This window comes from Hemicordylus capensis, chromosome 3 (assembly GCF_027244095.1).
Source record: "Hemicordylus capensis ecotype Gifberg chromosome 3, rHemCap1.1.pri, whole genome shotgun sequence".
Taxonomy (NCBI): Eukaryota; Metazoa; Chordata; class Lepidosauria; order Squamata; family Cordylidae; genus Hemicordylus; species Hemicordylus capensis.
In genome coordinates, this window is record NC_069659.1 from 323801539 (window position 1) to 323815572 (window position 14034).

Here is a 14034-nt window from a genome sequence, read left to right on the forward strand (position 1 = left end):
CATGCCCTGCAAAAGGAAAACATATGCCTAAGTATTCACACACAGTGGCCTTACCATCATCAACTATGTCTTGAGCAGCCACAGAATTTGTGTATACCACTAAATCAGAAAGATCACGGCACAGCTTCATGGTTTTTCTCCGTCGGCCCAATCTGTCGAATAAAGAAAAATATTAATTAAGAAAAGATTATTTCCTAAAAGTAGATAAAAGTGTAGACTGCCTTCTCTAGCATGCCTTGCTATCTGACATCAAGCCCAGAAGAATCTACTTACAAAGCATACCAGTCTTTTCTTAAATAACAGCAGTTATCATCCAACTAGAAAGCACACCATAAAAAAATATATACAAGAAAATAGAGAAAATAAATAGGCTGGCTAGAAGATGAAACAATTTCCAAGACTGATTCATTTTAACCCTGTATTTTCTTCTTCTTCTCTCCTTGCATCTATCCAACAGAAATAGCAGTACCTGGATATAAATCAGTTATATTATTAAGTGAAGGCAAGACTCACAAGAAACTTGAGGCAATAGGGAAAGTAGCTTGGTATCTACAATAAATTTTAGATTTTATTTATAATACTCACTTTCATAATTAACAGAGACAGTCTTTGAGGTACAATTTATTCAAACTGTTTTCATCTAAGATTGAATGTGCCCTCTTCTCCACCTCCAGTGCATTTCAGCATTGCTGCTGCTCATTCCAAAAGTAATTGCTATTCACATTTCATGAAAAGGGGGCATTAGCAGAAAGCTTGATCTAGCAGTGAATGGCTAGGGGGAAGTGACAATACCAACCTGCATAGTTGCCCAGCTTCCTTGCCAGAATAATTTTGTTGAGAATCCTCGTCGTCAGATGTGCTATGAGATTTGGACCTTGGTTTACCTGCCTTCTGTTTGAGAAGCCCAAAGTAGATGTATTAGTATTGTGAACATCAAACTATATGAAGCAGCCTTATTGGTTCAGTATGGTCTGGTCTAGCTAGTAGTGACTTTCCAAGGTCTCAGGAGGTAGTGCTTCCCACCCCAGCTTTCTTGTAGCCTCTTACCTGGAGATAACAGGGACTGACTCTCAGACCTTCTGCATGCAAACTGGCATGCTGCTGATAAATGGATCCTCCCCATTGTGTATTACACTAAAAGCTGTTCAATTTTGTTGGGCTGCATTATTCATTGATTAGAGGACAGGGCCCTCAACATTACCACCAGATTTATGCTAATTTTCCCAACAAAGTATATAAAGTAAAGTGTGCCATCAAGTCGATTTCGACTCCTGGCAACCACAGAGCCCTGTGGTTGTCTTTGGTAGAATACAGGAGGGGTTTACCATTGCTGTCTCCTGCGCAGTATGAGATGATGCCTTTCAGCATCTTCCTATATCACTGCTGCCTGATATAGTACCAGTGGGGATTCAAACCAGCAACCTTCTGCTTGTATAATCCAACCAAAATTAAGAGTTTGTAGGTCCTGTTTATTTCAGCTGGAGAGAATGAAGCATATGCATAACTCTCCAATTGAATTTGATAGCACTTGGACCATTGAAATGTTATCGAGATCATATACACCAGGGACTACAATCCCCAGAAGCCTGCACGTCCTCCCAGGAGCCATACAGGCTATCCAGTCGATCTTGCCTTCTCCCTCCACTGCAACGGGCAGGAGAATGACCTATCACCTGGAATATCCATTGGCTGCAACAATGCAGTTAGTTCACAAAAAATACAATAGCTGAGATCTTGACTAATAAAATGCACATGTAAGGAAGGTCTGTGAGGACGTACCAGGTGCCCTTGCAAAACTCCCCCAGTCCTCCTGTGTGTATGTGTCTGCTATTGTGCCAGACAGCTCTTTCCAAATGGTGCTCACAATCCGGACAGGCTCTACAAGACCGGAAACACATCATTGCTTCTCAACATTGTGTTGCCAGTCTTGTTGAGCCCTTCCGGAGTACGAAAGTGCTCAGAAGCAATGTTCCCTCTAACAGGGATTCCCAGGTGTTGTTGAATACAACTCACATAAATAAATCGAAAAGATTTAAGATACTCATTTACAAGAATGTCAGCAATCCTTAGTGCACATCTGTCAGAAGCAGAAAACAGGGAAGCCTGCTAATTTTGTGCTGCTCTACAGATTTTGAACGCAATTGTATGTTTTAGGTAGCATGAATATCACAATCATTGTATGGCACAAAGTAAAATTCAAAAAGCTAATAGGAAACATTGTTAAAGTTACCCCTGCTAACTTGGCAAAGAGGCACCTTTTAACGTTGTGATTCTCTTTATTTAGCAGGGGGAGAGTAACTGGCCCTATTGACCCCCAGCACAGTACCTCCAGTGACTGTTGCTGGTGTCTATCTTATGTTTCTTTTTAGATTGTGAGCCCTTTGGGGACAGGGATCCATCTTATTTATTTATTATTTCTCTGTGTAAACCGCCCTGAGCCATTTTTGGAAGGGTGGTATAGAAATGAAATAATACATACATACATACATACATACATAATCTCCAAGCAAAAGCCATTGCAGCTGGGGATTCTGGGAGCTGCAGTCAACAGCATCTGGGAATCCTTCTTAGAGGGAACACTGCTCAGAAATATGAGCCCTTCGGCACAACAACACATATACGAGGACTGCGGGAGTTGCACAAGAGCCTTCTATACTGATTGATTGATTAAGTGCCATCAAGTCAGTATCGACTCTTATCGACCACATAGATAAATTCTCTCCAGGATGATCTGTCCTTAACTTGGCCTTTAAGGTCTCTCAGTGGTGCATTCATTGCTGTTGTAATTGAGTCCATCCACCTTCTGCTGGTCATCCTCTTCTTCTCTTTCCTTCAACTTTTCCCAGCATTATGGACTTCTCAAGGGAGCTGGGTCTTCGCATAATGTGTCTGAAGTATGATAGTTTGAGCCTGGTCATTTGTCCTTCGAATGAAAATTCTGGATTGATTTGTTCTCGGATCAATTTGTTTGTTTTCCTGGTTGTCCATGGTATCCTCAAAAGTCTTCTCCAGCACCCAAGTTCAAAAGTGTCAATGCTTGTTCTATCTTGCTTCTTCAATGTCCAGCTTTTCTTCAAAGTCCATACTCCCCAACGTGGCAGCTATTTTGGAGGCTGCCACGCCAGCACAGTCAGACCCTGCATGGCTGACCGTGCAGGCGCAGCGGCCTCCAAAATGGCCACTGTGCAGGGGAATAGTCCCGGAAAGAGCCAAAGATGTCCAAACCAGATGATTTTTTAAAATGAGGAAGGCCAGCGGGGGGGAGGGAGGGGGAACCTCCACAGAATCCTCCCCTTGCCACCTTGGAGAAGCCACCAGAGGGGTAAGTTTAAAAAAAAGATACACACACCCCCAATTAGTATTATTTTACTAAAAGGCTTGACAAACCCCTGAACGGGGTGTGTGTATGTTCGGTCCAGGGTCGAGCCAAACCGGGTGTGGTTCGGCTAGTTCCCAAACCTTCTAACCAAGTTGGATTGATGTTGAATAGGTTCAGATTCTAGCCTGTTCACACATCCCTATAGGAAAGACCAGCAAAATGCAGCCTTTGAAGCATGCCAGGATCTGAAAGGGCATACACTAAACACACTCCAGCAAATTTTGGCTACAGTTCTTATAAATGGTTTTAGGCTGATGGGGTTATCTTATCATCTTTTGAAATGTACTGCAATCTGCAGCAGTTGTTTTTAAAAAAAATCTCAGAAGACTGTACACATATACAATTTTCAGTAGAGCATCACTAAATATCTCTCTAGCCAGAAGCATTAAAAAATTCAAAATATTCTAAGGTTTAGATCATCATTAAATCTAGTCAGTCATTTCTTGCAAGGGTCATTAAGGAGAATATTCATTTCATTTTTTATACAGATATGAAGAAAATGGGTCAGGTCTAATTAAGCTAATTAGCTGAAATGATCATATTATTGAAATATTTTGCAGTCTTCAAAGCAGTCAGTAACTGTAAGTTCTTCAGAGGCTGATATCTTTAATAAGCATTTTACTATATAGCATTTGTTCTCTCATCAGTGTGCTGGGAATTTCAATTGTTAATAGCACCCATTAGCAAATATAAGCTGTATTTGTGGAACTCATCTTCAAATTGAATTAATAGCACAACTCATTAAGTTTCCTTCTTAGTTCCTTGAAAGCCACAGAAATTTTACAGATGAGAGAGAATGTGTGTGTGTACACAAACCTGTAGCAGAAGTTTATTAAAAAGAAAATGAGTTCTAAACAGATCTTATATCTTTAAAAACCCCTCAGCATAAAGCTAAGTTCTACGTTCTGCAGCCTTAATTTTGAAAAATTTGGGCCTGGTTATAATCAGCCTGAACTATGCTTATTTTCTTTTATTTAATATATTTCTATATCCTGTCCTTCAACACAAACACAATTTAAAATGCAAAATACAATGCAATAAATACAAAGTAAAATCAAGCGACAATAAAACACAGCAAGAGAACAGCACAGGAGCAGATAATTCTATCAATAGCAATTTAAAAGACCTGGGAAGGTAAGAAAAGGTCTTTGTCTGGTACCAGATCATCATCAGAGTAAGCACTAGGAAACAAACATTCTGCATTCTTTATTACTCTCTCTCCTTCTCTCTAATAAAGTTGCCAGCTCCTAATCTACTAGTGCTATCTGCTATCATTGGACATTGGCAATTGACACAAGCTTCTGGTGGCTTCTCTCCATTCTGAGTTTACCCTGGGCCAGTACTGATTTGAAGCTTACTACCGTGTTTCCCCGAAAATAAGACAGTGTCTTATATTAATTTTAGCCCCCCAAAATGCACTAGGGCAATTAGCGGTACAACAGAAATTACTGCTAGGTCTTACTTTCGGGGTAGGTCGGGGGAAAAGGGTACTAGCAGCTTTCGGGGAAACAGGGTACTAGCAGCTGGTATGCAGAGTCTATACTGAAAACATGTGGGTTAGGTGTAATGGGTGGGTCCATAGCTCAGTAGTAGAGCATCTGTTTTGCATGCAGAAGGTCGCTGGTTCAATCCCTGGCATCTCCAGGTAGGGCTGGGAAAGACTCTGAAACCTTGGAGAGCATCTGCCAGTCCGTGTAGACAATACTGCACTAGATGGACCAATGGTCTGATTCAGCAGAAGGCAGCTTCCTATATTCCTCTGTAAGTGCTACCAGAAGCTGTGAGAAATGCTCCAGCGACGTCCTTAAGGTACATTATGTCAGCCCCACATAGAAGTTAGGGATGTGCCAACTGTATCCCTTATTGTTGGTAACTCCATCTTCAATGTCAAATGTCCAGGCTACTTACTGTATGTGCAAAAGCAGTTACATTACTTTTGCAATGTAGCTCTAAATCACTGTTCTGCATCACATGCTTATTATTAGATTATCTTCAATAAGCTTAAATGCACATTGTACTTTCCATGCAAATACTCATTCTCTCTAAGCAGTATAATGCAGCTCTGAATCAAGAATGCACATATCTTGCGTCACTACTTATTTCATAGATCTAATGATAATCTCTGTTGCCTATTTGGGACAGCTATCTGCAAAATAACAACAACAACAGGAGCCAAAAATCATAAATATTACCAAAATCCCTAATAATCACACCAGAAAAAATTACTTACAGGGCACCAGGGTATACAAGCTGGGAACCTTGCTTTTTAACATAGTTTAAGAACATTGATTTCTAAAACTGGATCCAAAGCTGAACTATTCATCCTTTGCAGTTGATACTTTTCTGCAGTTTCTGCCTTCTTGGACTCATTTTATATAGTAAAACCATTCAACTAACATATAATGAAAATTCCAATTCTGCTTACCTTATGTTTACCAAAGTTGCTCATTAGTTTACTGTGGGATTTCTTGCCACTATCTTTCATGTCTGAGTTCTGTGAAAAAAATAAGTAATCAACACAGCTTGGGACTTAGGAACAGTTTTTAGTAAAAGAATGTTATTAATGCAAAATTAAAAGACCACCTACTCCCACACAAACCTGCCCAGATGTAAAATATAATGAGACATGCTTCCCTGAATGTCTGAGTCTTTGAAAGTTAAATGGGTTGCAACCAGGGAAAGAGCCTTCTATGTGGTGGGGGCCCAATTTTTAGAATTCTCTCCCCAGGCTGGCTTGCTTCACACCTAATTTGATGAGTTCAGAGCCCTAGCTATAATTAAACAGTCGGGGGGGGGCGGTTGACAAATGCCCATGGGAACCTGGGGGCAGGGGCGCATCTAAGGTGGGGCAGACAGGGCATGTGCCCCGGGCACCATTTGAAGGGGGCGCCATTTTTTAAAATTAAAAATAAAAATAAAAATGGCCACTGAAAACAAAATGGCCATCGTGCATGCTCAAATGGCCTCTGTGAGGCCCTAGGCCATGCCAGGCCTTGCAGAGGCAATTTGAGCATGCACGGTGGCCATTTTGTTTTCATTTAAAAATATATATATATTTAAAAATGGCCACCACACATGCTCAAATGGTCCCTGTGAGGCCCTAGAGGCCAGTGGGGGAGAGGAACCTTTGCAGACCATGCCCCCACAGCCTTTAGGAAGCCCCCCGAAGGGTCTACAGGTTAAAAAAATTAAAAGAAACTTTAATATAAGTCACTGTACACATATTCAGATTGGCACTATGTACAGAGAATCAGGGCTTGTGAATACTGAGCTGAAGCTTATGAGCTAGGATTGTATTCTTTTGATCTTATTTTGCTTCTTGTGATAAGTGAGTTAAATGTGATGTATTAATAATATGGCTATTAATGGTGAGTTTGTCTTTTGAATCAGTGTGAAATCCTTAGTATTAAGGCCCACTGGGAATTTTTTGCTCTCTTTCTCTCATTTTAACTGTCTTTCTGAAATACTAGAATATATTCTAAGAATTGACACAGTTTACTCTGCATATCCTTTAATTATTTTCAGAGTATCTGGGAAAAGTCAAATTCTCCATTTATTTTTAAAACGTATGTAATAGTGATGCTACAGTGCATAGTAGAGAATTAGACAGGCACTTCTGTTTAGTTTTCCAAGTACACCTCCACATAGTATTTGGGTATTTCATGAGCCCCAGCATACTGAAATTTGTAGTTTTCCAGCATTTTTTTTGTCTGGCTACGTCCACTGCTAAATAGTTTTTGAAAAATTAAAAGATTAACGAGCTTGAAATATCAGTATTTTTCAGCTGATATTATGGTAAAGTTATCTGAAAGATGGGTGTCAGATGTTTGGACAGGGGGCGCAATTTCAGTGCTTGGCCTAGGTGCTATTTCCCCTAGATACACCTCTGCCTGAGGGGCAGGGTTTTAAGAATTTGAATGACAAGGCAAGGAGAAAAGGCAATGTCACAAAGGTTAAGTATAACGGGATCACATCTGGAACAACCAGTTCTTCAGTTCTTGCTAATTAATTGACCATATGCTATACTTTAATATCTAGCAGTCAAGATGTCTTGTGTGGTTCCAGGAATGAAATTATTTGCATATGATCGTTATGGATTGCAGATGAAATACAGCAGGATTTTGGTGCCTCAAATAAACAAAGGCAGGAGATAAAATAGAAAGCAGACCCAGGAGCTGAAGGGGGATCAAAAGGAATGCTAACCAAAAGGGGAAACACATTGACCTTCATACTTTTAAAATTCTAAGATAAATGGGGAATAAAAAGTCCAAGGTCAGAGACAGATGTGATGTTTGTTAGGCCACCTGAGATTCATTGTACAAGTGATCCCATGGGTCATCTGTTTGATGATCTGTGGCAGGATCCAGTGTTACTGTCAGAACATCACATCCTTTCATCTCTCTGAAGAGCTGAAAAAGGCACTGAAATACATTTCCTCAGCTATTCACACTGCAAGTCCTTCCAGTTACGCAAGACGTAGCCTATGGCTTAAACATTTTTTCCCCCCATTAGCTTTCTGTGAACAACAAGAGAGTATCCCCCACCCCCACCTGACTTAGTCAAGCCTGACAAACTCTTAACCAAAATTTTCAGTTATTTATTTTCCGGTCAGGATGCAGTTTATACAGTGAGGAATCTCCCAAAAATGCACATCTCGCCTTTACAGACACATTTTGAGAGAGACTAGAAGCATGGGAAGAGGACGCGCAAGTTACCCATGTTTCCTCTCTCACCACCTCCCTGGAATGTCCAAAGAGTCCAAATTCACACATGTGAATGAGATGGAAGCATTCCCAAGAGAACAATAAATATCATATTTCTGTAAATGAGAATGCATAGGCTTTTTCAGACACACAAAGGAGAAATCTCAACCCAGTCTCAAGCAGGTGCCACTTCATTGCCTCTCACTGATGGGAGAAACTAACATCTCCCAGGCACAAATAAAGAACCATACAATACCATAAAGCCTCATGAAATTAAAACTAGGTACTTCTGAGCAATTCTTAGATGGCCACTGTGGCTGTGGATGCGAGCTGGCCAACATTATCTGGGGACCAAGTTTGAGAACCCCTGCCACAGGGTGAACATAGAGATTGAGAATCTAAACAAGTAATCCCATTCTTCATCTTTCTATTCTACGTGCTTTCTGTTCACTGAGAGAGCACAAGCCCTTCAGCAGGATGAAGACTTGCAACAGGCACAGTTATGAGCGTTGTAACATGGAGCACCATTGGGACATGTGGGCAAGAACTTCGAGGACAGGGCAGGTGGCACTGATGGGGAGGGCTCCAGGATACTACTGCCCACAGAGACCTTTCAAGAAGGGAACCAGCTCATCATAAAAGGGCAGCATTTTCCTCACCACCTCCACTTGCTGTTGAAAGTGGCTCATCTCCTTGCAGAAACAGAGGTTCTCCTGGCACTGGGCAGAAGTCCAGGTGCCACCCATTTTCACCATTTCCTCAGACAGCTGGTGGAAATCAGTCCCATTGCAAAACTGTATTGCAGCACTTGAGTATATTTATTTATTTACTGGATTTCTGTACCCCCTAATATAGAAACCTCTAGGCAATGTACAGATTAAAACATAATATAAAATATAAAACATTTAAAATTCATAAAAACAGATTAAAATCACAATAGAGAAGAAATATTAAAATTAAAATTTTATATAAAATTTATTTAATGTATACATTTGGTATAAACAGGGGTAGGAAAACCTGGCTCTTCAGATGCAGTTGAACTACAACTCCCATCTTCCCCAGCCATAATTTATTGTCGCTGGGAATGAAAGGAGTTGTAGTTCAACAACAGCTGGAGAGCTGTCTACTCCTGGCTTTGGGGCTCATTCACTATCAATGAAGGCTCCTGTTTGTGTGTCTATAACTTTGTTTTTTCTTAACCTTGTACACCTGAGAAGTGGTGGAGCTGGAAGGAAGGATGTGGCAATATAAACTGAGATGATACTGTCACCAAAGACAAGACTCAACTCAGTGGCAAACTCAGGGGAAACAGAGTAAAGTTGCTAAGCACAACTCCAGACTCTGGCCATCAGCTGCATGCTGCTTTCCCAGACAGCAGGCTTTACTGGGGGTTTTCTGCAAGGCTTTACTGCAAGTTTGAAGTTGCCCCCCAAAAACAAAGCAAAAAGTGGATTTTTAAACCCCGGATATAATTTTTTTTTTTAACCCTGGGCTACACTAATGCACGATGAAAACCCCGAATTGTGTGTGAAGTGCTTCCTGATAGCTCGCAGAGACTTTGGAGGTAAATTTGGCCAATATGTCCTCCATTCCAGAGAAGTTGCGAACTAAAAGCCAGGTGTGAACAATTCCATGGAGAGTTTCTGCAATTTATGTTAGAATGACCACTGGAACACACAGTTGTCATGCAAAAAACAGGAGGAACATGATGGATATACGCTTCATACCCAAGTTTGGTGGGGGAGGGCAGAGACTAGTACTGTGCATGGACAGCATTAGAATTCAGTTCTAAGCTGGAAACCATCTTATTATCAAGTCTTCTTTGGGAAAGTAGTGCATTTACCTTGTTTTAATCTTGTACTGGGAACAGCCTTGAGAGCTCTGAGAGCTCAGCTGTACAGAGGAAACAATCAGTATGAGCTAGATTGTGAGTGGAGCTGGGCTTAGAAATACAGAGCACTGAGGAAGATGTCAGAACCCGAGTAAGACCTGCTTGTCTGCTTTTGGTTTCCATCCATTCAGCAATCATGCCTCCATGGTGCAGTTGCCTCCAGAAGCAGGAAAGCAACCATTAGGGATGTGCGAGCCAGCTCAAAGGCTCACCTCCAAACAGAACCGGGGCCCTCAGTCCAAGGCCTGGTCCGAGTCAAGCCATCCTCCAGCTCAAAGACCCGAACTGTGAGCTGGCGCGAGGGGCCCAGCAACTATTGGAGCATGACCAGGCCTGAGATTCGGGAGGCCGGTGGGGGTTGAAGGAGCCCTCGCTATCCAATTCCCCGCCATCCCTGCTGGATTTTAAGGAATATACTCCACATTGCCTCCCGCTCCCACAGCCACTGCCATCCCATTGCCACTGCTGGCTTGATTTTAAAGAAACATACTGCAATTTTTCTCACTCCCTGCCATCATATCCCTGAGCCATTTTGGAAGGGCGGTATATAAATCAAACAAACAAACAAACAAACAAACAAACAAACAAACAAACAAATATCCCTACCACGACCACAGCCACTGGCTTATTTTTGAAGGTATTTACTATATACTACATTTTTTCTCCCTCCACCCCTTACCCTTGGCAAAGCCCTTTACTTGTCAGATTCCCCTTTACAAGTTTACCCCTTGAGCCGGCTCCTGACCTGGCTCAGGGGGCTTGATGATCGGACTGGACCAAGCCCCAGCTCGATCAAGCCCGAACTGCCCAGTTCTGTTCAAATTTAGCTCGAATTTGAACCGAACCAGGAAATCCAGTTCCATGCACGTCCCTAGCAGCCATAGCTGCAGTTTGCCAATTTGGACTTCACAGCAATCCATTATTCATATAAACCACCGTTTGCAAACCAGCTTCAAAACATAGGAACCTAGGAAGCTGCCTTCTACCGAGTCAGACATTGATCCATTTAGCTTAGTATTGTCTACACAAACTGACAGCAACGTCTCCAAGGTTGCAGGCAGGAGTCAATCTCAGCCCTATCTTGGAGATGCCAGGGAGGGAACTTAGAACCTCAGATGCTCTTCCCAGAGCGGCCCCACCCACTAAGGGGAAAATCTTACAGAGCTCACACATGTCCCCCATTCAAATGCAAACCAGGGTGGACCCTGCTTAGCAAAGGGGATGATCCATGCTTGCTACCACAAGTCAAGCTCTCCTCCCATGACTCTTTTCTGGTTTAACTGATTTCAAACAGCTGTCAATTCAGACATTATGCCAAACAGTGAACTATGGTCTGATATGTCTGGATTGAGCCAATAACAACAGACCAACTGCAAGTCAACCCACAAAATGCTCAGCCACCAGTCAGATTTTAAAACCTTCCTAAACAGAACATTTGTGATCACTAGTGAGCCTGACTTTTTACTTTTTCCTAAAAAATGTGAGAATTTTTTTACTATTTTTCCAATTAAAAAAAATAGAGAGATAGGAATATTTATGCCCGATTATCCAAGAGAATTTTCTGCAACTCTGCCAATTCCCAAGAACAATCAAATGTAAATATATCCCCCTAATTCAGAACCTCTAAAATATCTTCTAATATACTCTCTCTCTTTGCCTCCTGATTTGAAGGGAGAGAGAAAAAGATAGCTTCTTTGAAAAATGTAGCTCTGTAGGGTGTTTTGAACATTTTACCCTGCGGGCTTTCTTAGATATAATGCTAGTGAGACTATTTCTTTTAGATGGCAAGCCTGCAATAAATCTAATCCAATATCAGCAGCATTGGACTTGAGGTACCCAGCAAAATAGGAAAAATCCTTACCTGTTTGAATTTTACATTTAAGCCCTCATGTGTTGCTTTTAAGAGTGCCCTCACAGTAAAGCTGTCGGGGTCTTCTTTGTCCCTGATCTGAGATTCCTTTAACAAGGATTCAAGTTTCTTCCTTATAAAAGATTCCATCTGGTGCTCAGTGGTGCCATTACTCTGAAACAGATTAGTAAATCCCAATGCAAAATGTTAAGTGATCTTGAAAAACCAAATAGTACAGGATCTAGGTTCTACACACACGAATTATTCTCCCTACAGGTTCAGTTCTACTCCAAAGAAGTGTAAGTAATGGTAATTCACACAACCATTTGAAGAATGTGAATTAAGTTTGTCAGGCTGGAGGTATGCTCATGGTGAAATGTTCACATGATGGTTTTACCATACACATACGCTGAAAGTCTGCATGCATTTTTGGCATCACCACAAAACTGCCCAAAGTGGGTTGAGCAACATCATGGCAACCGTGTTTGTCATGAAGCACTCACCTAATCATTGCTACAGTCAGAAGGAGGGATGACATTACTTCAACTGTGGCGAGACAACTTGAAAATGTAAACTTGCCCTGTCCCACCCCGCAGCAGCAGCAGCACCACCACCACCACCCATCTTGAGAAGTCAGTCTCCTTTCTCTAGTTGAGTCCAGCTCTTTTCCAACTGGGATCTACTTGCCATAATGTTTACACCCTGCCGCCGCCACTACCCATCCTGCCCTGCCAACCCCCTGCCTTTGCTTCAGCTTCCTCAAATATAAGAAGGCTTAACCTGGGGGAATGGAAGGGATTAACAAGCAGCAGGGAAGGCTTCCCTCCTCACAGGACCTCTCCTTAGCTTCTGATGATGCACAGACTGTCACTTCTTGCTGTGGACCATAGGGTTGAACCAAATGTTACAGAATGGGCAGGTTCACACTTAATGAAGAACCAGAGAAAAATGTTACCTCCCTCCCAAAAGCATGCTCTCCTCCCACCCATCTCTGCATGAATGCCTACTACATTTGTAGGTTAGGATATTGACCCTGGAGCTCAAGTGGGTTTCAGACCTCAGGTTCCTTGGAGCAATATGCTGAGATGGGTTCATGAATCCAACCAATCTCAGCTTGTCATAACCAACAAAGGAAGCATGCATGCACGTGGGGATGGGAGCAGGGAACGTGCTCTCCTGGGGTGGAAGGAGGTGGGGTGAACCTCAGGTTCTGTGTTAAATGTGAACCTGCCCAATGTTGATTTGTGAAATTCAGAAGGTGTTACATTTGGGCTTACAGTTTAAAAACCTGCTCCACTCCTGTCCAGAGTCTTGCATATCCCTTTTCATAGTAAAATAAGAAGGTGAGATGGGGTTCAGCTACAAACTGTAAGCTGACACCCATCCTTGTGCATTATGTTGCAAATCCCATTTCCTAAGAAGTACTTCATATTCTCTACTGTGATTTTCAGGTTTCCTTTACAGAAAAGAAAATGTGTCCATGTAGAGTCAGATTTGAGGGGATATAACTTTTGTGGTCAGTGCATGCACTTGTTTTGGATTGTGCTTTGAGCACCCAAACTCAATCCACCTTTCTGCATGAGCCAATCTCAAAGTGCAGAAGTCTGTGTTAATCAGTGTCTGCAGCATGTTGATCTTCACAGTCATTTGAGAAAACAGAATGCAGCTTTTTCAAAACAGCAATGTATCCAGGGTTCTTCATTTCCATTAAGTGTTAATTTGACTTCAGAGAAAGAATAGTTTGGTCCTTGCATCAGACAGGGCTGCAATGAGCATCTGATATTGTGAGGAACCCTGAGATAAGAGAGTCTTTAAAAGGAGTGGGCAGATGGAGCTGTTTTGAGCATCTGCTCTCTTTAAACCAAATCTGATGGGACCCTGCAATATTAAAGCAACCAAGCAATTCCCAAACATGCCTACAAAATGTTTATGTCCCGATAGCTTATGCAAATGAGGAAGCTTGAAAACAAAAAGTTTGTTCTGCAAAAGTACTGCTGAACACAAAAGCTCTGCTGTGAGCAAGGTGAACAGTTAAAAAAAACCAAATTCACATGTTCACATTCTGACCTATAATCGCATCTGCTCTTGCCAACTCCTAAAAATGGCCAACTTTGTACCAGACTGTTACTGAATTTTTTGACTCTTGTGGAAAATTTTGAATCAGTCAAGTCTGACTTCCTCTCAGCTGGAACACAACATCTGTTTCATGATA

General features: G+C 41.7%; 1 protein-coding gene across 6 annotated transcripts in view; it reads right to left on the bottom strand.

Annotated features, from left to right (window-relative positions):
* PLCH1 (phospholipase C eta 1) overlaps window positions 1-14034 on the bottom strand; it is a 204264-nt gene that overhangs the window by 32645 nt on the left and 157585 nt on the right. For all 6 annotated transcript variants that reach the window (XM_053309997.1, XM_053310000.1, XM_053309998.1 and 3 more), the window contains 4 exons: window positions 11835-11996; window positions 5805-5873; window positions 797-891; window positions 55-152 (listed from right to left, as the gene is read on the bottom strand). In XM_053309997.1, the coding sequence (XP_053165972.1) occupies window positions 55-152; window positions 797-891; window positions 5805-5873; window positions 11835-11996 (424 nt within the window). The remainder of the gene's footprint in view (window positions 1-54; window positions 153-796; window positions 892-5804; window positions 5874-11834; window positions 11997-14034) is intronic.